The 27465-nt window shown below is 34.7% G+C and overlaps 1 protein-coding gene across 4 annotated transcripts in view; it reads right to left on the minus strand.

Moving 5' to 3' along the window:
- CFAP61 (cilia and flagella associated protein 61) overlaps positions 1 to 27465 on the minus strand; it is a 329189-nt gene that overhangs the window by 73309 nt on the left and 228415 nt on the right. For all 4 annotated transcript variants that reach the window (XM_074287748.1, XM_074287746.1, XM_074287747.1 and 1 more), the window contains 4 exons: positions 14290 to 14582; positions 10624 to 10951; positions 9432 to 9523; positions 2742 to 2947 (listed from right to left, as the gene is read on the minus strand). In XM_074287748.1, the coding sequence (XP_074143849.1) occupies positions 2742 to 2947; positions 9432 to 9523; positions 10624 to 10951; positions 14290 to 14582 (919 nt within the window). The remainder of the gene's footprint in view (positions 1 to 2741; positions 2948 to 9431; positions 9524 to 10623; positions 10952 to 14289; positions 14583 to 27465) is intronic.

Raw genomic sequence — 27465 nt, forward strand, 5'->3', positions numbered from 1 at the left:
CTCTTGGTTTTTGTACCTCTACAAATATTGCTGTTTCCTGTGCTGTCCTTGCCTCCTACTGTGAGCATTCCTCCAAAACCAATTCTTTGGCTCTCTGCTTTCCATGATTTTACCTTTTTCTTGCTCATTTGCTCTCCTGACTTCAACAATTCTCTCTATGCTGTCTCTATGATTTCCATCCCAATTCATTCTGGCTCCAATCCTGTTTGTTCATCTGCCTAATCAACAATTCTAATTGAATAGCTTGCCATCATTTCAAATTCAATATGTCTAAAATGGAGCCGAACATTACTTTCCCAAACGGGATCTTCTTTGGGATAGAAAGTGCATTTTTGTTTTTCTTTGTATCCCAGGGGATACATTTAGCATAGTTCCTGGCATATAATAACAACAACACTAGTAACTAACATTTATATAGTACTTACTATGCACCAGGCACCATGCTTTACAATTATTATTTCATTTGTTCCTCAAGCTATTACCCTCATTCTATAGATAAGGATACTAATATTCTCAAGAGTTGGGAGGGACTTTAGGGATCCTTTAGCTCACCCCATGACTAAATTGAAAAAGTTCTCTTAAAATAGCCCTCGTGTATAGTTGTCCAGTGATGGGAAATTCATTTGAAGAATATTGGAGAATTCACTATTCCTTAAGTGAACCCATTCCATTCAATAGTGTTCACTGTTCAGAAGCTAATGCCAAGCTAAACTCTACCTGGTTGCAATTTCTACCAATTAATTCCTTTAATTCTACTCTCTGGATCCAAATAGACATAGTTCCTTTTCTATATGACCGTCCTTATTTATCATTCATATTCAACATACGTGCTGTGCTCTATTCTAGTCAGATCAGAGAAAATTCATTTCTACAAATATATTGTACTGGATTTCACTTTTGTAACTGTACACATTTTTTTTCTCTTACCTATACTGCTTTCCCCTTACCTAAATCCCATTCATGCTTCATGGCCCAAGTCAAAAGCTACCTCTTATAAGCAGCATTCTTGATCACTCTAACCTTTCCTTATCTCTCTCTCTCTCTCCTCTGAATTCCTTCAGCCAATAAAGGGATATATTCTATAACAACACAGAATTATCGCTTATATGAAATATAAAATGAATGTTGATATTAAATTGGTTATGGTTGTTTCATATGTAAGTTATGTAGCCCCAACAATATTATAAACTTCTTTAGGATAGAGATCCCATCTACTTTTTGTATTCTCTTGGTGCCTAGAACAGTTTTAAGCATATGGTAGCAAACGCTGGATGTTTGTGCTTTCTGCTCGTCCTTACAAATACCATTTTGTAATAGTATAGTTTCCTTTTCTTTTCTAACAACATAGTTTTTATTAAGCCTGATGCTCCTGAACATCAACTTAATTTTAAGTAGTATTTCTTAATCCATTTTTATCAATAGAAATTCCTAAATATCTTTAAAACTATTAACAAGCTATAGTTTTAATGATACAGCTTAGCTCTTGAGAAAAGTAAAGAAAATGCATCTTCCTTCATTGTAGAGATGGGTTCATAATATTGTATATTCTCTAAAATGTGGATGATATGTTAATTGGTTTTGCTGACTTTTAATTTTCATTTAAAAAATTTTTGTTACAAAGGAAAAGTTAGTGGGGAGGGGAGGGAAGATAGATAAATCTGGAAATAAAGTGAAATAAAAACAAGGCATTGAAAAATAATTTTTAAAAAATTATTAGTAATCTCAATAAACAATATCATTTGCCGTATCATGGTAATGTATACAGGATCATTTGCCAAATCATGGTAACCTATACAGGATGCTCTCTATATATACTGCCATTTCAGATTCTCATATAAAGAATTCTAAATGATGGTGAAAATCCAGGCAGGTTAACAGGAGAGAACCTAATCTGTTTCATGAGATCATATAGCTAAGAAAATCAACTGGCTCCCTGACAATTGATAAAGAAATAGTCAGTTTTATTCCATAGTAGAGATATGGCGGGTTTGATTTACCATGCTACTGTTACCTTTGTCCATTAGGGAAGAGTCAATTTATAACTATGTTGTCACTCATGCAAAGACTTATTCTGTATTATGCTTTATGCAATTATGCTACTTTGGAACTATGGATTTACCATAAGCCTAAAATCATCTTTCTCGCTCATTTATCCAACAGAATTAATATGCAAATCATTACATTTTTTTCATCATCCTTCAACCACTGGGTCCAAACTAGTTTTTTCAATTCATTAAGAATTTAGATATGATAGAATGATTATCTCTTTGAAATCTTAATATTGTTGTATTTGTTTATTTCTTTTCCTCTAGCTGTCTGATATACCTTACTTTTACTTTTCTTTGATAAGATTATGGGGAAAAATTGAGAAAACAATATTCTTATAAAGTTGGCTGCTTGTCATTAAAGAACTTATAACTGCTTTCAAGATAATTCTTTGGATGTATGTGAGTTTATTTATACATATTAATTATTTGTTCTATATGCATATAGAAGTACACATTGTGTGTATATGTGTGCATGCATATATGGACAGGCTTGTCTAAGTAGGGATATAGGAGAAGTAGGACCAATAGTAACAATTCTCAATAGTCAAAGTATTTTATTGCTGATAACAGAAATCTCACATTTTACCAACAAAAATTATCATCACAGGCTTTAAATACTGCTTCTTACCAAAAAAGAAAAAGAAAAAAAAAAGGAAGCACCCCAATGCAAAAACAATGAAAGGTTCATCTTACCTATAGAGATCCGTAATCAAACCTTCCATGTGACGAGAGCACAGGTTATTAAGGACTTGCTCATGCTGTCCAAACAAAGCGATGTAGTTGGACGTAGGAAATGGTTTTCTAGAAAGGCAGGTAATAGTTTCCACCATTTGATACTTATTAATGTGAATTCTAAAGTAATCTCCTGTTTTTGCTTTGCCTGTTATTATTTGTAAACCCTGGGTGGGGAAAAAGAAATAATATTTTTAAAAAACACCTAAGCTATGAGGACTTTTCCTAGAGTATATTTCAACTAGGGAGAGAGTACATGTTTTATTATTGCTGTTTCTATTAATAGCACTTGATATTGATTGGACAAACAGAAGATAACAGTGTATCAGAAATCCCATATTGCAACCTAATGGCTAAATGTTTCTCAGGGACCTTTAAAGCTGTAGTTACACTGTATTATATTTTTTAATTAGTTGCTAGGTTACAGACCAGTCTGTGTTACCAGAATACTACAAACCTAACATATTTAGCTAGGTTTGTTCAGTTATGAGAGGCAAATAGGTCTTTTCATCCTAAATTTTACATAATTCTTTTCAGAAAACAAGGGGGAAGCCTAACCCCCCCAAAAAAAATTAAATATATTTTAATTATGTTTTAGTTTATGTTTTAATTATGTTTAATTTAGTTTAATTAATTATGTTTAGTTTAGTTTAATTAGTTTTAGTTTAGTTTGGATGGGGGTTGGGATGCTTGTTTTGTTTTGTACATGGATTGACTTGTACTTCAATTTAATTCCATGCTATCGAAGTCCTTATATTCTAAATCACAATCTTGAAACTGTTTGAATATAGTATGGTTTAGGGGCAAGGGCTGAGCCTCCTTCAGTACCTTTCTAACTTTGAAATTTCAATGGCACCTTTTTTAATTAAGAAATTTGGTGAGGGTTAAATTTTTTTTTTTTTTTTTTTTGGCATACAGAAGTCCAACACAGGGAGTCATAGCTGAAGCTGTAATGTGTTCAGGACTTATAAAGAGGTTTTTAAAAGATCTGAGACCAAACTTTAATAGGGAGTGGAACCCAGAAATTGTTCTCTCATAGCAGCATTCATCCATTAATAAATGAGCATTTATTAAGCATCTACTATATACCGCGTACTATTTTAAACAATAGGGTTACTGAAAGGTAAAAGAGAGGCCCTGACCTCAAGAGCTTATAATCTAACAGGAGCATTGTACAAACAAGCAACCCACAGAGTAAATAGGAAATAATAAACAGAGGAAAGCACTAGAATTAAGAAGGCTTCTGAAAGTCTCTCTGTGGAAGATGGAATTTTACTTGGACCATGAAAGAAGCCAGGGAAGCCAGGAAGCAGAGAGGAAGGAGAGATTCTAGCGATGGAGAACAGCCAGAGAATGCCTAGTGCAGAAATGGAGTGTCTTGTTCATAAAACAATAGCAAGAAAATCGGTGTCCCTGGGTCAGTTTGAGGTGGGGGCAGGGGGTGTAAGACTGGCAAGAACAGGAAGGGCTTTGAATGCTAATGCATTTGATCTTGGAGGGGCTAGGGAGCCACAGAGTTTATTGAGTAGATAATGACACAGTTGGACTGATGTTTTAGGAAAATCACTTTGCTGGCTGATTGGAGGATAAATTGAAGTGCAGAGAGACTTGAAGTGGATAGCCTACCAGCAGACTATGGCAATAATCCAGATAAGGGTCTGCTCCATGCTCTGGTGTCAGAGGAAGAAGAGGGAATGCTGAAGAGATGTTGCAAAGATGGAACCAACAGGCTTTGGGAACAAATTGGATGTGGGAGAGATAGTGAGAAATCTAGGATGACTGCAAGCCTGGAGGACTGGGGAGATGGTGTTGCCCTCTATCTTGATAGAGAAGATAGGAGGGGGAGAAAGGTTTAGGAGGGAAAGAGCGAGTTTAATTTTGTACAGTTTAAAAGCATTTGATGACCTGGTTACATAAAGTCCTTTCATACTTTATTTGATGAAGAGATCCATGATTTTTCCCCCTTAAATAGTTTGTAACTATGTTTCTTGCCCATAGGGTCAGTTCCTGGAACATGGTAGGTTCTTTTAAAAAGTTGAATATGGTGACATTTACCTATAATCATTGCCAAAGGGGAGACTGAGATTGGTCGATGGATTGAGTTCAGGAGTTGTGAGTGTGAATTGATATACTAATTAGGTATTCACACTAAGTGTGGAACTACTAAGTGGGAGGAGTAAGGGGCTACTGGGCTTCCTTTTAGAAAATCACCCCAGGTCAGAAATGGAATAGATTAGAGCTCTTGTGCCAATCCATAATATGAGAGGGTCCATGAATGGCCACTGTATTTCCTGACTATACAAGGTAGGGATACCCAGTCTCAAAAAAAGTTTGTTGAATGAATAAACTAAAATTCAAGATTTTGATTAAGTATTGGTTTAAATGTTTTGTTCTAGTTAAGAAAAATATTCTTATTATTTTTCCTACAGTTTCTCTAGTTTTGCCAAAATGTCTAAATTAATCAATTGAAGTTAAACACTACTATATACAAGATTTGATATTAAAAATAATTTCAGCCTCCTTAATCATGATGATGGTCCAATTTTAAATTTAATGGTATCCAAGGCAGAATTTGTTGTGACACATTGTTTCATTCCATGATGCTGAAGCCAACCAAGCATGTGGACTAGAATTTGTAAATTAGTTCATTATGTAGGCTATTTGGGGGATCCTTTTCTTTCTTTTATCATGTTATCTCACAAAGAGTTCATGAATTATTAAACTATTTTGTCATGTATAACATTTAAGAGGTCTTGTAAAAAGTCTAGTAAAATTTTTGTGGATTGCATATTATTAATGAAATTAGTAATAAAGTAAATCTAAGATTACATTATTCAATATACTGTACAGTTGGTCAACTGGCTGTCTTTAGGAGATACCCTCATCATCTTGGCAGCAATTTTACAAAAATGTAGCCAGTGCCAAAAGGATGCCATGGAATGAGTCTACATTTTTACTCAGAGGATAAAATAGAAAAATCTGGGGAGATCTTTTTCACTAATTAAAAGGAGGCCCACCTGGCAAAACATTCAATTAAAACCAGAGTTCATATTCAAATGCTAGACAAAATAATTTATGTGTGTTTCATTTGTACTACAATTCTCATTATCTATTTTTTTTGGCTCTTCTAATCATGACAGACAATGGTTTGTATATCAGGGGCCAGAATCTGAAATTTTACACAAAGACTTCTAGATGAAGCAGAGAATTGGAAATTTTAAGTTACACAGGATTTATAGATCATTGTGTACAATTCCCCCACTCTGCAGATGGCAAGATCAACCTCCTAAGAACTGAAGAGACATCTACGACAAGGATGACCTTTTACTTGCTGTTCCCTAGCATAGCGTGTTTGTCCCCTAGGCCTGAATTGCTCTCCTCATTTCTTTCTCTTGGAGCTTCCAGCTCTCTTCAAAGCTTGCTTCCCTGGGCGTTGTCTGATTTCACAAGGTCTTCATTTCCTTCTCTGCTTCATATCCCGGATAGACTGTGCAACATCATGGATCTGACTGATGAATGTGGTGAGGGGATGCTAAATAGGCAAGTTTGCATGCATGGTAGTGTGTGTGAAGGGAACCAATGTGTAATAAGCTTGGACATGTAGGTGGGAATTAGGCAATAAGGGAATTTAAATGCCAGAGGAAGAAGCTTGTATTTTATCCCTTAGGCAACAGGGAGCCACTGGAATCTATTGATTGGGAGAGCAGCAAGATTAGACCCATGCTTTAGAATTATTACTTTGGTAGCTGAGTCATGTACTGGAGTTAGAAAAGGCTTGAGGCAAAGAGGCCAGTTAAAGACTGTAATAGTCCAAGTGAGGGGTGCTGAGGGTCTTAATTAGGGTGACTACGTGTGTGAATAGAATTTGCTAAATGTCAGGCACTTAAAAAATTATCTTATTTGGTTCTCGCAGATCTTACAAGACAGGAGGCTCTATTATTGTCTCCATTTTACAGTTGAGGAAATTGAGGCAAGTTTAAGTGACTTGCCCAATGTGTCTGATGATGAGACAAACTCAGATCTTCCTGATTCCAGACCTAGTGCTTTTATTCACTGTGCCACTGAGCTGCTACTAGAATAGAGATAAATATAGTTGTGGGGAGAGGGACAGGGAGAAAGGTGGGGAGAGAGGGAGGGAGAGGAAGTGAGAGGAGAGAAAGAGAGAGGGGGGAGAGGTGATGAGGTAATAGGGAACCTCAAAATAATGAGGTAACTTGAACCAAATCATGAGGTAACATGATGAGGTAAATACATAATAATAATGTATATACCTCAATAGAATTAATTAAGATCTAGTGGAAGGATTCGGGGTACAGGGGAGTCACATGGAGCTCCCCTGAAACCCCCTAGGATTCGGCGCAAGGATACAAAGTTAAATCAGGTCTAGTGGTGGTGAGAGTCCCCTGTAAATGAATTTACAGGCCGAAAACCTAGATGGGTAAAAAGATATTTATTGCCAGATTTGTAAGCAAGGTTGAGGTCTGGTTAGTAAAAGGCATTAGATAGAGGAAGATAAACGCCAAAAGAGGCGGCGGGGACAGAGAATCTCTGATGCAAGCATCCTAGTTGGCATCTTTCAAATCTCTGACCAAATATGATTCTAGCTTTGCTCTTTTTATCTGCTTGAAGAAGCAATGGGAGGACCTCAGGTTAATTCCTTGACGGCCAGATTTTTGGCGGGCTTTATCCAAGCCAGCTCAGATCCCAAACTAGTTTGACCAGATCTTGTATCAAAGGTAGATCAGACAAGGAAGCTTAAAGGGGCTACGCTTGCAACAGAGGGAGGAAGGAAGAGGAAGAGGGAGAGGGAGAGAGGTGGAGGGAGGGAAGGAGGGAAGAGGAGAGAGACAGAAGGGAAGGGAGAGGAAGAGGGAGATGGAAAGGACGGGAGAGAGGGAGGGAGAGAGGGAGGGAGGGAGAGAAAGAGGAAGGGAAGGAGGGAGAAAGAGAGGAAGAAGGAGAGGAAGTGGGAATTAAGGGGCTAGGACTGTAAGGACTTGACAATTAATTTCATTTTCGAGGTAAGAGAAGATATACATAGTAGGAACTTCAAAAATACCTTGTTTATTGATGATGTTGTCAGTTGATTAACTGACAGCATGTGAGGGACTGATTCAGGGCTTATGGAGTTTGTTGGATTATCCTAAACATTTTTGGTTGTTGCTATTTTTATACATTGCCCTTATAAATATAGAAAGATACTTATCTATACTTATCTTCACTTGTAAGATTTTTCAAAAGTACTCAACTAATCAATATTTTTTTGGTCCTAATTCGCTCAAAATTTCAGGCTATTAAATTGTTGGAATGTGTCATGATCTGTTGACTTTAATGTTATTCACTTGTTCTGCTTTAACATAATGATAGTTTTTCATTTTCATGAAAATTATGCCCTGGGCCTCATCTCAATGACACATAGCACAAAATCATATATCACAATATAGCCATATTAAATAGGGATTATTATTATTAGGCTCTAATGCTCACCTCAAGTGGACATAAATTATTGTTCGATATAATCCCCAGTGGCTTCTATTTGCCAAAAGTCACACCAGAGAAATCTTAGTAGATTAAGAATGTTGTTGGGGATTTCTAGGCTCTACATTCTAGCTATATTAGACTCAATATAACATGTCTGCAGTGTTTCTGTAAATGTCACTTTTTTTTTTTTGAGCTAAAATTATTCTTTATTCACTAAATGCTTGCATTCTCTTTTTTTTATTTGGAATTTTTTTCTCATTATATATGCATGAGTAATTTTTAAATAATATTATCCCTTGTATTCATTTTTCCAAATTATCCCCCCCCTCCATTCCTTCCCCCCCATAACAGGCAATCCCATACATTTTACATGTGTTACAATAAAACCTAGATACAATATATGTGTGTAAATACCATTTTCTTGTTGCACATTAAGTATTAGATTCCGAAGGTATAAGTAACCTGGGTAGATAGACAGTAGTGCTAACAATTTACATTCACTTCCCAGTGTTCCTTCTCTAGGTGTAGTTATTTCTGTCCATCATTGATCAACTGGAAGTGAGTTGGATCTTCTTTATGTTGAAGATATCCACTTCCATCAGAATATATCTTCATACAGCATTGAAGTGTACAGCGATCTTCTGGTTCTATTCATTTCACTCAGCATCAGTTGATGTAAGTCTCTCCAAGCCTCTCTGTATTCCTCCTGCTGGTCATTTCTTACAGAACAATAATATTCCATAACCTTCATATACCATAATTTACCCAGCCATTCTCCAATTGATGGGCATCCATTCAACTTCCAGTTTCTAGCCACTACAAAAAGGGCTGCCACAAACATTTTGGCACATACAGGTCCCTTTCCCTTCTTTAGTAGTTCCTTGGGGTATAAGCCCAGTAGTTGTACGGCTGGGTCAAAGGGTATGCACAGTTTGATAACTTTTTGGGCATAGTTCCAAATTGCTCTCCAGAATGGCTGGATTCTTTCACAACTCCACCAACAATGTATCAGTGTCCTAGTTTTCCCACATCCCCTCCAACATTCATAAATGTCACTTTTCTTGTCAGTGAACCAAAAATCTATCTTAAAACAATTTTTTTATAAAGCTGTTTTCCTTTAAATTAAGTGGTGTGTGGTATAACCAAGGAATAATCAGTAAAAGTACTTACAAAGTCAGCTTGAGCAATCTGGACGTCCAAAGGAGTAGGAATCATTGGTTTGGCAACATGCAAGTAATAATATGGTCCAGGAAGAAGACCACCTAATAGAATGGAAATAATTTTACATTTAGAAATTATTGTTAATGGAATATATCTTTATTTTCTTTATGGTACAAATGAAGAAAGATATGTATCCTGTTTCTTGGTAATAATAGCAATAACTTATTTATATAGAACTTGTTTATATTAGTTTAGCACTTCAATTATTTTCATTTTTTCCTACTTCAACTGATCTGTATTACCCTATGAAGGAGTTAGGACAGCCGTGGGGTAAAAATGATAGTCAAAAGCAGTGAAGTTATAGAGGAATCCTGATAGTGTGGGTTTGCCAAGTAACTACAGAAGTGGCTAATGAAGAGCTTTGTATAAATATGTGCATAGGAAGAATGGGAGAGTACCTGAGGCTGCTGGTAGCTCAGTGGATAGCGCCTTGGGCCTATAATCAGGAAGACCCAAATTCAAAAATAATCTCAGAAGTCCCTGGGCAAATCACTCCTATTCCCTGACAAAATGGATCCACTGAAGAAAAAATTGCAAACATTTGGAGATCTTAGCCAAGAAAATGCTAAATAGGCTCATAAAGGTTGGGACCTGACTGAAATGCCCAGGTCATGGCAGACATGAGGCTAAATAATAATAAGAAAAATTAGCATTTACATAGCACTTTTTAGTTTTACAAAACACTTTATAGCTATCTTATTTGATACTTAATCCTGGAAGGTAGGTACAATTATCACCCCATCTTACAATTGAAGAAACTGAGGTAGAAAGAAGTTATTAAGTGACTTGCTCCATCAGGATCATCAATATTTGAAGCAGGATTTGAACTCAGATCCTTCTTATTCCATACTTAATCCTGGAAGGTAGGTACTATTATCACCCCCATTTTACAGTTGAAGAAACTGAGGTAGAAAGGAGTTAAGTGACTTGCCCCATCAGGATCATCAATATTTGAAGCAGTATTTGAATTCAGATCCTTCTGTTTCTAGATATAGCCCTTTATCTCCTGCACCATCCAACTGCCCAGGACCAATCAGCTCTTGAATTTGCCTCATCTACCCCACCCAATTCAAGCTCTTGATTACTCACCTTGGCTAGAGCCAAATTCCCTTGACATTTAGTAAGCTATCATTTTACAAACCTTTAATTTTAGCTCCTTTATAGATAGGAATAAGTCTATCCAGGTCCCCTGGTGGCTCAATTACTGGCTCCAGAGTTGGATCAAAGAGATTCAGCATGGTAGCAGCAAGCTGGAAGCCAACTTCTTTTGAACTGAAGCTACTATGTGTCCACTCATTTGCATAATATCTATTGGAGAACTTGGTGAGAGGACCTGCAGCTCGGATGGTTATATCATTTGTATGAAAAGTGGTATCAATTACAAGTCTTCCATCATACACAAGACATGAATCATTAAGTGCTTTGAAAGTCTCATAATCCACATTCTTTTCATAAAAGCTGAAGAAGGCCTAAAAATGAAAATTCACATTTGTATTCAGTCAAATTCATTTTATATTTTCATATTTTAGATCACACAAAGCCTAGACATCTTAAAGATATTTTATAATCTTTGGCTTAGAGGAAAAAATGCAGAATATTACTAATATTTGGGGAAAGGGTTATATTGTAGCAATGCTTTTTAATTTTTTTCCCTATTAAAACCTATTATGCCTCTTTTACTCTCATATTTTTGTGACAGAGAGGAAGGGAAAAACTGGACCACACAGTGAATAGAGACCACGGCCCAAAGGAAGAGCTGAGTTCACAGATGGCCTCAGATACCTACCACTATGTAACTCTGGACAAGTCACTTAGTCCCTGTTTGCTTCAGTTTCCTCAACTATAAAATTCAGATAATCATAGTACCCACTTCCCAGAGTTGTTGTGAAGATCAAATAAAATAATATTTGCTACACTTAAGTAGCACACTGGCTGGGTACATAAAAGGTACTCAGTTAATAAATGTTAGCATTAATTTTTATTAATAAATATGGGTAACAAAACAAAAGACATTAATAAAAGCCTATTTTAAGAGAATTCAGTCAACAAGCATTTTTTTCTATAATGTGCCAAGCACTGCTCTAAGTATTGGGATACAAAGAAGGGCAAAAACAATGGCTCACAGTACAAGACAACATACAAATGACTACATACAAATAAGATACAGTCAGGATAAATTGGGGTTAATAGACAGAGGGACAACAATTTCATTGAGGAGGGATTAAAAAAGGCTTCTGGAGAAAGTGGAATTTTTTCTGAAACATGAAGGAAACCAGGAGGTGAAGATGAAGAAGGTGAGAAGCCCATTGTTTCTGTGGAACAACAGAGAACAAATCTCATCCCTCTTCTATATGATAACTTTTCAGATACTTGAATACTTTTTAATGATTCTCTCTCAATCTTTTACTTTATAGGTATCATCCCCATCATCATAATTATCATCACTACTATTGCTACCACTATCATCATCGTCTTCATAGCTAGCATTTACATGGTGTTTTAAAGGTTTCAAAATGCTATACAAATATTATTTCATATACCTGTGGTTGCTTCAAACATTTCTCATATGATGTGACTGTATATTATAGGAGGGCAAGTAATAGATTTAAATTAAACTCTGAATCTTCCCCAGAATCTCTGCATACAGAAAAACCTGAATAAATATTGAATTCTGCTGTTGAGAACTAAATAAATGTGAAATATTGATTTTGACATAAGTGGGTTGTAAGAAATTCGGTTTTACACACATATATTGTATTAAGGATATACTGAAACACATATAATATGGGGTCCTCTGGAAAGGGATTTAGGACCTAGGATAGATTAGAAATCATCCCTCTCACTTGAAAAACCAAAACAATTTGGCTTGGTACCTACACCAAGGAGATACTAAAAGATTAGAGTATTTCACCCTCTCCTTTTCTACTAGCAATCTTCCTCTGCTTCGAGCTTACACTGATAGGGGTCATGTAGAATGGGAACTATTGTTGAGAACTGAGAACTTACATGACTTGTCCAGAGTCACCCAGCCATATACCAGGATTTACCATTTGGTCTTCCAATTTTAAGGCCAGTTTTTGTCCATTATATGAAACTACCTATACCTCAGTTAGTAACCCAGTGGGGGAAAAAATGAAATTAATGGGTGGCAAATAAAGCTGAACAAATAATTAATTGAAAACTGGAATTTTTTATTCATTACTATTTAGGCCTTTAATTCTCTTTTAACAATGCTTAGTAAATCCATTCACACAATAATATCATTTCTATTTTTCTCTGCTTTTATTCATCTAATGCTCTTCATTATGCTTCTGGCCACATTTCATGGATTTTCATAGATTTATGTCTTATTGTCACAAAGTATCACCACTTCTATTATGTTTGTTTTTTCTAAATAAGCTATATTTTCCACTGTCATATTTCAATTGATCCAAATACACCAAATCTATATGGCTATAGGGAATCTATTTGTCCCTCCCTTGGCTCTTTTTGATACTGCAATGACATCACTGGTATCTACAACCCAACCATGGTTACTGTTTGCTTTTGTCATATGGGCAGCACACCTGAAAATAATAGCACATTCCCCATAATCAGCCATGCATCTCCGTATTCCTCAGCAAGAGACCCAACTGCCTCTATATACCACTTTTTCCCTGGGGCTAGTAAAAGGATTCATTGTGTCTACCAGCATCAATAAATTTTCCTTATTGTTCCATAGAAGAGAGAATGCAGTTGCTACTTCCTAAGGTCCAGATTCACCTTCTAAAAGTAGAGCTTTGTACAGATTTTCTTTGCTTTCATTTCCTTATGTATCAAGCTCTTTCACTGGCCAGTGTCTTCCTAGGGATTCAATTTTCCTTTGCCTCCAGAGAGGAAGCATATTTTTTTGTTTAATAATAACCCTTTTAAGACTATTTCCTTTTTTCTAAAAAGCCTGAATGAAGAAAAGCTACCCTACAGTCTTTTTTTCTTCTTCAGTGAAGTGGAGCAACACACATTTATAGTACACAACATTGGTGACAAGCTCAGGTAGGAAGACAAAGTAGATAGCATCAATCCATCATTAGTAGAACAGTTCCATTCATAGCTAGAGTTCCTGGGTATCAAAATCTATTCTAGTCTTTTGTGTCATGATGACTGCTTCCCAACTTAGAAATTTCCTCCTAGTTGCTATCACTAATTTTTGATTGACTCCTTGGGGGTATAAAATGGCTGTAGTCATCCACTAAATTTACTAATCTGATAGATCACATATCAGAAACTCTTCTCAATCACTTCTTCAAATCCTATTTGTCCTTCCTGATTTGCCCTTCCTGATTACTGTGGGTATCTGATTGTGAATGGAAGAGAAGGCTGCTCCTTAATAGTGGCCTGACTTACTGTATATCCCTCCTGTCTAGCTTCTGTTAAAGTGCTGGATGTTAGCTCTGTATAATTTTTGAGCTTGTAGGTTTGAAGTCAGGCTATTATAAACTCATGAAAAGAAGTCCTTTAACAATTTGCTTAACAAAAGCATCAAGAAAGTGTTTGTTTTTTTCCTTCTCTTTACCTCATGAAGGTGAATATAGAACTTTGAAACAAGAAAGGAGGAAATTGGGCAAAACAAAAGTTTTATTTAAAGGTAGATTATAAAACAGAAAAATATTAAAGTATTTTTAAAAAGTTAATAATAAAGTTAAAGAAAATCTTTTTCAAAAAACTAACAAAAATCAAACTCTTTCATTGTGTCCATACAAATCAGACTTTCAGAATGGCTGCAATCTTAATGTTAAGACAGAGAAATACTGCAGAGATAACTACTTACGGCACACTGTATTTTAAAAGGTTTTGTTGGTGTAGTAAAGGAAGCACATGTTATGGGATCAGGGTCTTCACCATCATTCCATTGTGCAAGAATAGCCTCAGAATAATGAGACACGTTGGCTTCCAGCAAAGCTTCATCGATGGCATTTTCTACCTCATAGTTGTTAATGCAAGTAATATTAGAATTGAGTGGAGGCTGTACCATGTGTATCCTATCACCACTAATTCCAAGATATAAGAGGGTTTCAATAGTGGTGTAAACGTCAATTGTATTCCCATAGATGATGACATTCCCTAGGAAAAAAGGGGGGGGGGAAATCCAAGACATACAATAAAAACCTTATTAGTGTAACTCAAATGATAATAATACAGAATTGCTCTCTTTGACCCCTGATTTCTCTGATGCTCTGAAGCAAACAATGTTACCTAGCAACAGGGACTAAGATAATTTAGTGAAGAGTCTGTATAAAACATCTCACAAAGTAGACAAGTACTTTTAACACAGAAGTAGGACATTCATTTATGTTCCAATAATTTAAAATTTTGAAATTATTCTGCTGGAAACTCTCTAGTATAAAAACCTTTTATCTTGTTTTTTTTTTCTGTATTTGCTGCACTTACTAGACAAACAGAATTATTAAAGTTATAGCATACAGATTTTTCCTACAAAATGCAAAAACAATAGTTCAGAATATGATTCACTAAAGTGTTGAGCTGCACATGGTCATATTGATTTTTGGTTGACTAAAATAAATGAATTAGGGAGAGATACTTTGGAACAGAAGTCCTGAATATTTTATTATTCAGTGGAAGATTTCAGAGAAATTCAAATTCGGGTGATAGGAATGAAAAGGCTTAAGACAACACAAATGACTTAGTACTTTAGATGAAGAATAAAATATCTCAAGATAGTCTGCAAATATTTTAATATGACAGGCCTTTTGAGATTAGCAACTCTAGTATTCCTGTTAGGTTTTTAAAAAAATTCTAAAGTAATACATAATTAACTTTGCTTATTTCATTATATTTCATCAAAAGAAGTTTAAATTGTGATTGTTTGAGACTGACAAATAGGTAACTTTATATTGTAAAGAAGCAGGAAGTGTTTTCATTTCAACTAAGTTGTAGTACTTTTTTTATCTTTCAACAAAATACCTGTTTTTATACTTAACTTTTCTACCCATCCACTTGTTTGATTAATTTAATTTAATTAATGTTAGCAGTTTTCCAAGTTTGAATAAACAGTTGATGTCTATATTCAGTCTGATACATTCAGGCTTGATAAATTATTCAAGCAAGCTGTTGTAAGGTGCAAGGGTCCTTGTTGCTTTAGTAGGGGCCTAAAAAGAGTCAGAACCCTTAACAGCTAACAGCTGCAGGCTCCTCCATGAAATATGAGTGAAGACCAGTGCTATTTCTTGATCTTTCCCGCCATCTGTCCTCTTTCTCTGGAAGGCAAAAACATGAATGTATTTTATGCACAAACTGCAGTAATATCCATCCACGGAGGAAATGCCCCTATTGAGAACTAATTGTGATTTATGGCACTATTTGTTTGGCCCATGAATACTTTTCCTTGAAGATTTTTTTTGGGAATCTTATAGTGGGGTGTGTGGATACCCCAAATATAAATGTAACTTAAATTTTTCTTTAATTTAATCTTTTAGAACATACAAACTAAAGTTTGAATTATATCAAAAGAAGATTATAAGTCCCATAAACTCAGAATTAAGAGAATCTTAGGTGACTTTATACTACCTTTTTACAGTGTATAGTTTAAATAGAAGGTTCTATTACATAATTTTGGAACAGCAATGTAGTGTTGTTGGTGTTTGGGAAGCATTTATAAGGAGAAATTGAGGCAAGATAGAGATTTGAAAGTTTTTAATATTTTATTTGGATTTCTGAGAGGGAAAGATTGTCTGAGGCCAAAAGAAACCGTTTTTGATCCCAGGGCTAAAAGAGACTTTCGTCTCAAAGAATCCAGCAGTGAATGTGAGTTCTCAGTGACATATAAATGGCTCTAAGCTCTAAGCTTGTCTTAGATAGACAAAGGCAGGGGGGTGGAGTCCAAACTCTGGTGAGAGGGAATCTCCAGGCAGGAACCATCAATCCGGTTCTGACAGGTTGGGGGTAGGACCATAAATTCTTATTGGGGAGTTAAGGGGGTAGTCAAACTAGAGCCAGGAAGTCTGAAGAGATAGAGGCAGACGGCTAATTAGATATCTGAGAGAGGACATGTGGAGTTTTATTTTTTGGAATGTCAGAACATCACAGCCCTAATTACACCAGTCCTAATGATTAGCAAAGCAGGGTTGCAATCAGGGGGATTGAGGCAGAACACTTCAAGGAAGTGAGGCAGAACAATTCTGGAAGTGAGGCAGGACAATTTAGGGAAACTAAGGCAGGACAATAAAAGGGAACTGTGGCACAACACTATCACAAATATTCAGCCGCTAACTTTTTTTTTTAGATGTAACTTTAGGGATATACTTAAGTTTTCATTGGAACAACTTTATTTTCCTTCTTCATCCATATGTAAATAATACCTCTGGTGGTAATGAATATACATACATATATATATATATATGTATGTATATATATATGTATGTATAACTAAATACCTATATAAAATTAATACATATATATAGATATAAAACAATATATTATTTATATAAAAATAAATAACTATGTAAAACTATATGTATGTTATGTATGTATAACTAAATACCTATATAAAATTAATACATATATATAGATATAAAACAATATATTATTTATATAAAAATAACTATGTAAAACTATACATTTTTCTGTTATATTTATATTTATCATTAATAAGATTACATCATAATTTCCCCTAAAGGGCTATTATGATTTTTCATTGTAGCATGTAAAAATTTGGAGTTTTCAAAAATCATGCAGGTCCTTCAAGGGCAGAGAGATAGAGCATGGACATGCAATGAACTTCATCTATGATTTAAGGATCAGTTTCACCAAGCTCAGAGAAACTCATGAGCAGGATATTGTTTATCAGATGACAATTTACATATTTTTGGACATAGAAATTCATGAAATTCTATTCTATTAAGATATGAGAGGGCTGTAACTTGTGATGTTTGAAAATAAAATCACCTATCCTTTAAATGTCATTATGTCTCCTATAGTGTCTAAAAAGCACTTTCAAATATATTGCTTCATTTCATCCTCTCTGGTGTTTTTAGTGTAGTATGTCAGAAAAGGAAACAGGTTAAGTCCAAAGTCACAATTATTCCAAGTGACACACCCAAGACTTGAAGAAGCATATTTTTACTCCTAGACCAATACTTACATAGTAATAAATGCTGTTCTCTTAGATAATACTGCATTTTAAAGGGATTCTGTTGTCTTTGAAAGCATTTTTTTCACTTAAATTAATGAAAAGTTTGCTTGTTTCCATAATTTCATATTTTTCACTAATGAACATATTTTTCCTACTTCACAAATCAACCAAATTTAACCTTGTTGTCCAACTGTCTTTTTTTAGTGATTTCTTTGATCACATGAAGAAAACAAAAATGAGCAGTAATGGAGGAACTTGCATGTTCCCCTACATGTTACCATTCTGCCTCTAGCCTCCCCTACCAAAATAAAAAAGGAATCGACAAAGACCATATCTTTACAGTTACAGTCAAATCAAATTTGGCTTAAAAAACAAAATAAAAAAATCAGAGCCATCCCTAATAACATTCTGTAGGCAAACAGCTTGGAAAAACTCAATTGAAAGTAAGGAGGAAACTTCAAGGAAAAAATCAGATTTCTGGTTAAAGCATTCTTTGGGGGTTCTCTCCCCTTGGGAGAGACTGAGAAGAGAAAGGCAGAAGGGAAGAGAAAAAGGGAGGGAAGGAAGAGAGGAAGAAAAAGAAAGAGAGAAAGAAAGAGAGAGAAAGAGAAAGAAAAAGGAAGATAGAGACAGAGGAGGAGGAGAAGAAAGAGGAGGAAAAGGAAGAGAAGGAGGAAGAGGAGAGACAGACAGATCCTAGGACATTGAGAGTCCAGTGGTAAGAAGACTGCTGCCAGGAAAAAGAGGATCAAGGAATTATCTGGGGTGTAGTCATTATGTGGAAAGAAGGAAAAATTATGAGTGTACTTTAACTTTCTTGTTTAAATTATCCCTCCTTTCTAGTTGTGAGGATTGGTTGTTTTTACCTATTGGGGATTACACGTATTATTATCACCCTCAGGCAAAGAAGAGAAGCCCTGGTCTCCTAACTGTAATTATGGGTCTATTTATAATATTTGATTCATTGAGATTATTTCGATTCTTCACAATTGGAAAAAATGAGTACTTTAGCACCCTGACTCATAATGCTACTACTTATGCATTTATGATGTGCCAGCTATTATATGCTAAGTACTGAGAATTCAAATATAAGCAAAAAAAAAAAAGAGTTACTGTGCTTGAGGAGTTCATATTCTTATGGGGGAAGACAACACATAAAAAGAGAGCCCAAAAGAGGGTAGGGTGGAAGGGAGGAAGGAAGTATCTTCTCATGGGCAAAGTGGAAAAGTTAAAGAGTCAGGAGCAGAGCAGAGATTAAAGTGAGCCACGACTGGTTTAGACATTTCCTTAAAATGGAGGTTCCATTTATATTATAAATTATATTATGTATTTTACATAAATTCTTGATTTCTTTTAATTTTAAATACTTAGAGATTATTAAAGAAGAAAATAAATCCCATTATTTACAATTATAATTTAAGAATAGAGATTCAGGGAACTGAGCCTGACCACCATCCTGATCCTTTTTGTTTGGCTGGCAAATGTAGACCTAAACTAAGATTCTGGCTTTGTTTGGTATGGAAAAGTCTGAAGCTTTTTACACTCCCAAATTTTTAAACAATCTAATACATAAAGCATTTCCAAATTATAACTGGTCCGTGGCAGCCTAAGTAAAATAAAACATCCTTCTTCAACAAAGATATTATTTAGGTCAATTAAAATAGGGAAGGATCAAGGAATTTGTGTAGTCAATTCCTCTTTAATCAAAAATTCCCCTTTTTGGGTACATCTATAGCAATCTAATCTTTGACAAACCCAAAGATTCCAACATTAGGGATAAAAATTCATTATTCGGAAAAAACTGTTGGAAAAACTGGAAATTAGTATGGCAGAAATTAGATATGGATCCACACTTAACACCATATACCAAGATAAGATCAAAATGGATCCATGATTTAGGCATAAAGAGGGAGATAATAAATAGATTAGAGGAACAGAGGATAATCTACCTCTCAGACTTGTGGAGGAGGAAGGAATTTATGACCAGAGGAGAACTAGAGATCATTATTGATCACAAAATAGAAGATTTTGATTACATCAAACTAAAAAGTTTCTGTACAAACAATACTAATGCAAACAAGATTAGAAGGGAAGTAACAAATTGGGAAAATATTTTTAAAAACAAAGGTTCTGACAAAGGTCTCATTTCCAAAATATATAGAGAACTGACCATAATTTATAAGAAACCGAACCATTCTCCAATTGATAAATGGTCAAAGGATATGAACAGACAATTCTCAGAGGAAGAAATTGAAACTATATCCACTCACATGAAAGAGTGTTCCAAATCACTACTGATCAGAGAAATGCAAATTAAGACAACTCTAAGATACCACTACACACCTGTCAGATTGGCTAAGATGACAGGAACAAATAATGATGAATGTTGGAGGGGATGTGGGGAAATTGGGACACTGATACATTGCTGGTGGAGTTGCAAAAGAATCCAGCCATTCTGGAGAGCAATCTGGAATTACGCCCAAAAAGTTATCAAACTGTGCATACCCTTTGACCCAGCAGCGCTACTACTGGGATTATATCCCAAAGAAATACTAAAGAGCGGAAAGAGACATATATGTGCCAAAATGTTTGTGGCAGCTCTTTTTGTTGTAGCTAGAAACTGGAAGATGAATGGATGTCCATCAGTTGGAGAATGGTTGGGTAAATTGTGGTATATGAAGGTTATGGAATATTATTGCTCTGTAAGAAATGACCAGCAGGAGGAATACAGAGAGGCCTGGAGAGACTTAAATCAACTGATGCTGAGTGAAATGAGCAGAACCAGAAGATCACTGTACACTTCAACAACAATACTGTATGAGGATGTATTCTGATGGAAGTGGAAATCTTCAACATAAAGAAGATCCAACTCACTTCCAGTTGATCAATGATGGACAGAGGTAGCTACACCCAGAGAAGAAACACTGGGAAGTGAATGTAAATTGTTAGCACTAATATCTGTCTGCCCAGGTTGCATGTACCTTCGGATTCTAATGTTTATTGTGTAACAAGAAAATGATATTCACACACATGTATTGTACCTAGACTATATTGTAACACATGTAAAATGTATGGGATTGCCTGTCATCGGGGGGAGGGAATAGAGGGAGGGGGGGTAATTTGGAAAAATGAATACAAGGGATAATATTATAAAAAAAAAATATATATATATATATATAATAAAAAAAATTTTTAAAAAATTCCCCTTTTTTCTAAAGATGATAAATAATTTTAAAAGGTTCATAGCATTATAAGGTGATTGTTGTTTAATTGAACTAGGGACTAAGAGTAATAATTGTGACTTCATTGCATAACTGAGGCATGAATCTTTAAAATCCCAAGAAAAAAGTAAGTTTTACATATATTGGTTGGATATAATACAGAGGAGTATGATCAAGAAGCTCTCTCTCAGGAGACAGTACAACAAAATAAATCTTACTATATTCAGCACTAACAAACCATATTTACATAGAATGGAATTATAATGTAAGCTCTTTCAGAGAAGAAGCCATTTTTGTCTTTCTTTGTATCTCTAGTTCTTAGTATAATGAGTGCCTGATACATAAATTCTTGTTGACTGATTGATGTACATTCCAAGAGATGACTTAACTCTTCAATTCTATAAAACTGAAACTGCCATATCATAATCATCTATGAGTGGTTTATTGAATTTGTTCCTTTTTTTTTTTGTTCTTCTCCACTACCCAATTGACTATGTCACTTGTCATTGAATATTATAATTCAGAAAGAAGAGAAAAGGTTTGATAAAACTTAAATCTATTAAATTCCATAAGATTATGTCTTATCTGCGCTTTGCATCTTTTATGGCATTATGCTCGGAACATAATAGATACCTTAAAAACTTTTGTTGAATGCATTTTATTGACAAAATTTTTAGCTTCAATTTTTGCTCATCCATAACTGACAGAGTTGGCAATGAAAAAATCATAAAGATGAGAGACAAATTTCCACTATGAGATAGACATGTTCAGGGTATGACAAAAGTCTAAGTGCAGTTTTACGCATTAACAGTTTAAAACTTCACTGACTCCTCAAAGTCTGAACATCATAGATATAGTATACATTTCTCAAATTTACAAGGTAAATTTTAATATGCTATTTTATAGGTCTTGTAAGATCAAGAAAAGTTTACACATTTCATAAAGTACTATGGCGACTTCTATATTTGTCACTGGATTTATATCATAATTAAAAATAAAATTTGGGCTAATGTCCATGAACAAAGAACACTTAGTAAGTTAATAATCACTTCTAACATAAGTTATAATTTGTGTCTTTGAATTGTTTTCATAAATAATTATTAATAATGTTAGTAAAGTAAAGAAAAATTTCATAAAAACATACATGAATTTCATTACCTGTTATATTTGCTATCAAGGACCTCATTGAAAATTTTTAGATCATGACTCTTGCAATCAAGGCAGAGACATATAAGTAAACAAATGGATGTACCTTTTAACATGACTACAAATATGACCTCAACTTCAGACTCATTTTTAATTTCTTTCTATTTCCAATAGCAGCATTTATGTATTGTATGGCAGGGGCATGCTAGCACCATTCTGCAGAAATAGAGCAACGTAAGACTTTCAAGTTTTTGCCAGACTTATCATTGTAGAGATTGATGATAGATGACTGATTTTGAGCTAAAGTTATGGTCTCAATGATTCTGCAATAATTTTGCTGTTTCTGAAAATATAGATATTGCCCAATGGGAGGAATAAAGTCAATTTAGAACATTTCATGATGTATTTAGCAGAACTTGGTATTATTAATTGACTATGGATAGATGGATAGATAAGATAGAGATGGATATAGATATATTGAGTGACTCAGTATCTTCCAATATATTTCTTGGTTTCTGATCTTTTCTCATTTACTCATGCTGCTCCCTCTGCATCTAAATCCCCCTTTCTCACAACTGCCATCTTTGTCTACAGACATTCTACTCATCCTTCAAAGTCCAGCTCATCTATCATTTTCTCCATGAAGGAGAAAATCTATAGAAGGTATTTCAGGAGGAATAAGGAGCTGTTAAAAATATATAAAGAAAAAATTCTGTTGAGGAAGACAAAGACATTGTCTAGAGTTAAATCCCACTAAACAGGCAACTCATGAAAAGTCTAAATTTTTTTTAAAAAGATGGGTAAGAAAAATGAAAGAATGAAAAATAGAAGAAGATAATATTAAAGTATGACACAAGAGAACTTCTGTGTTTTGAAGCTCAGAACAAGATGTGGTTGGTAAGCAAAGAAAAGGACAACAAAAGTTTTTTTAAAAAACTATATTAAGGGATAGGAGCCTCAAAGGAGGGATATTATTACCACATGGAGACTGATAGGACAATGATAATGAACAACTGAGAGAAGACACGGTTGCTCAGCTTGTATTTTCTCTGCCAAGGAAAATGACTAAAAATGACAGAAAAAAGATGGCAAAAGGAGAACTGTAATCCAAGATAACAAGAGATAATGAGTGAACATTTAATAAATTCCAATCAGCAGATACAAATGAAATATATACACTGTAAGGTACTAGAGAACTGATAGATATGAAATCATTTCCCACATAATTATTACAATAATAAAGTCTTGTCTACATCATCTTCAACAAGTTCCTTTGATTGAAGTTCTCTGCTGATAGCGAATCTATTACATATTTCTTTTGCACAGCTCTAAATCCTATAGTTATGCTCGTATAAATATGAAATCTACTTCTCCATAATGTTCACCTGTCACTCTTAGTCTTTCCCTCCAGAGTTAAGGCAAAACAATTTTCTTTTTCATATGAAAACCTTTCAAATACTTCTACCTCATGTTAGCTACCTTATGTTAATTAACTATGTCCCAACCCTTCAAGTCCTCTCTTTTCCAGGCTAAATAATCCAAGTTCTTTCAACTAATTCTTATATGGAATATGTGGCAGAAGCAACTTTTGAATTCCTGTCCCCTCAAACAAGTTAGGCTAATTTTTCCTTATAAAGTACTGAAACCATGCTTGAGACTTGATTGACTTAGGAAAGTTAAAAGATATAGGCTCCTGACACCATTTCTTGGTTGCTTGAGTATTTGAGTCACAAGGTGCTCCAAGGGAGGTCAGATGGTTATTGGAAAATAATGGGCAACTCAGACATAACAGCTTTTCTTAACTAAATCAACTCTAGAAACCTTTAATGTATATCCTTGTTGGGGCAGGTAGATAGATCGAGTCAGGAAGAGGAGTCGTTTTGAATTCAAATCTGGTCTCAGGTACTTCCTAGCTGTGTGACTCTGGGTCTCTTTGCCTCAGTTTTATTATCTGAAAAATGAGCCAAAGAAGGAAATGGAAAATACTCCAGTATCTTTGCCAAGAAAACACCAAATGGAACACAACTGAAAAAATGGAAACAATCATCCTTGTTCTATATATTTCTGCTATAACTAAGTCTCCTTTTGTTAATGGTTGAGTGATTTGCAAATGAATCATTTTAGTCCAGCATCAAACATAAACTACAAGAGGATTGGCTGGACCTGTACACTTCTTTCTCATCATCATTTTAGTTATCCTTCTACAGACATTCTCCAGTTTGACATGTCCTTTCTGAAACGTAGCAACAAGAACATTCAATATTGTAAAGCTTCACATGGGCAGCTAGGTGGAGCAGTGGATAGATCACTGGGCTTGGAATCAGCAAAGCTAATTTTCATGAATTCAAATTTGTCCTCAGACCCTTTTTAGCTGTGTGACCCTCTACAAAGCACTTCACCATTTGTCTCTGTTCCTAATTTATAAAGTGATCTGGAAAAGGAAATGTCAAAACATTCTAGTATCTGCCAAGGAAACACAAATGAGTTCACAACTGAAAAATGACTTGACAACAAGTGAGCAGAATATAGCAGAACTATCACAATCCTTCCTGCTAGTCTCTCTACAAATTCAACTCAATGTCACATTAGATTTGTTTTTGGTTGCCATGTTAACACTTTATGAGTTGAAGTTGATTAAAACTCAAGAGTTCTTAACAGAAACTACTATCTAGTCTCATCTGTACTTGTACAGTTGATACTATCATGCATCCTATCATAAGATCATTGATTTAGAACTGGAAGGGAACCAAGAGATCATCAAGCCCAACCCTTTCATTTTATAAATAAAGAAGCTGAAATCTGAAGAGGTTTTCATTTGTCCAGGATCATCCATCTGGCAAGTATTTGAAGTAGGAGTTGAATGTAGGTCCATAACCAATAATAAAGACAACATACAAAGGGAAATCTTTCGTGTGCCTAAACAGTGAACCAGATATATCAACATTCTCTGGTCAACATTAGCCTTTGTCCTTCCCCTCAGAGGAATGGCCCAGTGGTAATGGTACCTTTGACATTTGTTGGTCTACCAAGTCTATGGTATACATAAGCCTAGTATCTCTCTAAAGGTTACTTCATTGATGTTTTCAAAATTCAGTTTATTTGAATATATAAAAATTATAAATTCCTATTCAAATTGGACTTTTTAACACTATAGTGATAAGATGATATACAAAGAGTAATTTCTTAAATAATGCATTGTTTATTGGTAACCAGAAGAGCCCAGGGGAATTTTCAGCAAGTAACAACAGTGTCTAGCCACAGAAGTCTCCAAAGATTAATCTATGTTGCTTCTTATTGGGAATACATTATCTACTACTAAGATTACAGATCTAAAATTGGAAATGCAATCTTTAGGAAGTTTGTATTTAAAGAGGGACTTTTAAAGTACTTTTCTCACTTCTCAACTACAGTGGTCTTTGAAAAACCTACAAAGGTGTTTCTAAAAGGGCTAAGTGATAAAAGGGCTTCACTTTTAGCAGCCCAGCTGGGAAGAAAGAATGAGATTGATTACTCAAGTCAATACCTTTGAGAGCAAAGTCAATTCCACACTTCAGATTAAAAAAGCATTTAAGAGTTGTCCTTTTTAATGGCTTAAATAAATGGAATAGAAATCTTTTCTTTTAGATACATTTTGGACAGGGGAGATAAAATGAATGTGCTGCAGACTTTGATTCGGTCCACTAAAATGGTATAAGTTGCACAGAAATATGTCCAATCAAATCAGACACCTGATCCCAGTGGCTCTTCAACTTGTTTGTCAGAAAACAATGCCAGTTTTATGGTCTTGGTTTACTGGAGGGATTAGTTAAAAAATTATTAAAGGAGAAAGAGGAGCCCACCTTTCACAGATGAGATAATTTTACAAAAATGGGAAAGAGAAAGTGCCAGAATTATTTTAGGTCTAACTTGCTTTTAAATTCACATAATGAAATATAGAGCTTTATATAAAAATTTTGGAATCAGAGATGTGTCCTGTGAAATAGAACATTCATTTATGATTACTATCATTAGATGCTAAAAAGGCATTTTATTGCACTGAGCTGAATGTTTTAATTTCATCTACTTCACATTATGCTTTGACACTAAGTTTTATTATCTTTCTCAGTACTATAAGGATGAGGTTTTGATGAATAGTTTCATATAAAAAGCTTTGACAAGGAAAGGATTTTCTAATGTTACTTTTGCCATTGCATTGATCCTTGATGTGTGAAAAATACATTCAGAATTATGCATAAAGAATTTGGTGAAAGATAATTTAAAGTTATCTTTGTGTTATAAAGCCAGAGAAACAAAATTATATTCCCTATTTGGAAGTTCATCTTGATGGTGTAGTGGATAGAATGCTGAGCCTATAATCAAGAAGAATTGAGTTCAAATCTGCCCTCAGACTCTTACTAGCTATGTGACCCTCAGTTTACCACAGTTTATCTCGGTTTCCTTAAATGTAAAATAGGGATAATAATAGCACTGACTTATCAGGTTGTTTGTAAGGATCAAATGAGAATATTTGTAAAAAGCTTAGCACTGTGCCTGGGACAAAGTAAATTTTGTATAAATGCTTATTCTCTTTTCTACCCTTCTTTTCTCCATAGCTCCATTATTCAATAGAGCACGTCCTTTTTTTTTTTTTTTTTTTTAACTTCAGAATGATTATTGCATGACATTCAGATGTGAGAACAGAAGTGTACAGGGAAAAGAATTAAGGTTCCAGTGAGAGTTTGAAACTGAATTAAAATCTCAGCTCTGATGCTTATTATTTGTGTTATTTTAGTCAAGTCATTTAACTTTCAAGAACCTCAGTGTTCTTACCTGACAAATAGGAAAATTGTACTAGATAGCCTCTGTAGGTTCTTCCTTCTGTAAATGTATGATCCTATGAACTTATATCTGTTTTTTAAAGTTCAATAAATATTAAGCCCCTTTTATGCTCTGTATTGTGCTAAATATGCCTGTTGTGAGGATGAAAAATGATACTAGTTCCTCCTTTAGGTAGGGGGGGAGTGACATACACACATGTGTATATATATATATATATATATATATATATATATATATATATATATATATATATATATATATGTATATATATAGAAGAAGTATGACAAGGCTGTATATCATCACTTTATTTATTTAAATTTTATGCAGAGAACCAGGCTAGACAAATCAAAAACCATAAATAATGTTGCTAGGAGAAACAATCTTAGACATTCAGATGATACCACTTCAGTGGCATAAAGTAAAAAAGAATTCAGAAGCCTCTTGATAAGGGTGAAAGAGGAGAGTATAAAGGCTAGGGTGAAAAATTAACATTAAAACAACAAAAATTAAAGATCATGGAAACTGGTTTCATCACCTTTAGGCAAAGAGAGGGAGAAGAAATGGAAGCAGTGTCAGATTTCATATTCATGGGCTCAAAGAACCCTACAGATAGCTACTACAGCCATAAAAACTGAAAGATACTTGCCCTTTGGAAAGTAAGCTATGGCAA

The sequence above is a fragment of the Sminthopsis crassicaudata genome, chromosome 2 (genome assembly GCF_048593235.1).
Source record: "Sminthopsis crassicaudata isolate SCR6 chromosome 2, ASM4859323v1, whole genome shotgun sequence".
Lineage (NCBI taxonomy): Eukaryota > Metazoa > Chordata > Mammalia > Dasyuromorphia > Dasyuridae > Sminthopsis > Sminthopsis crassicaudata.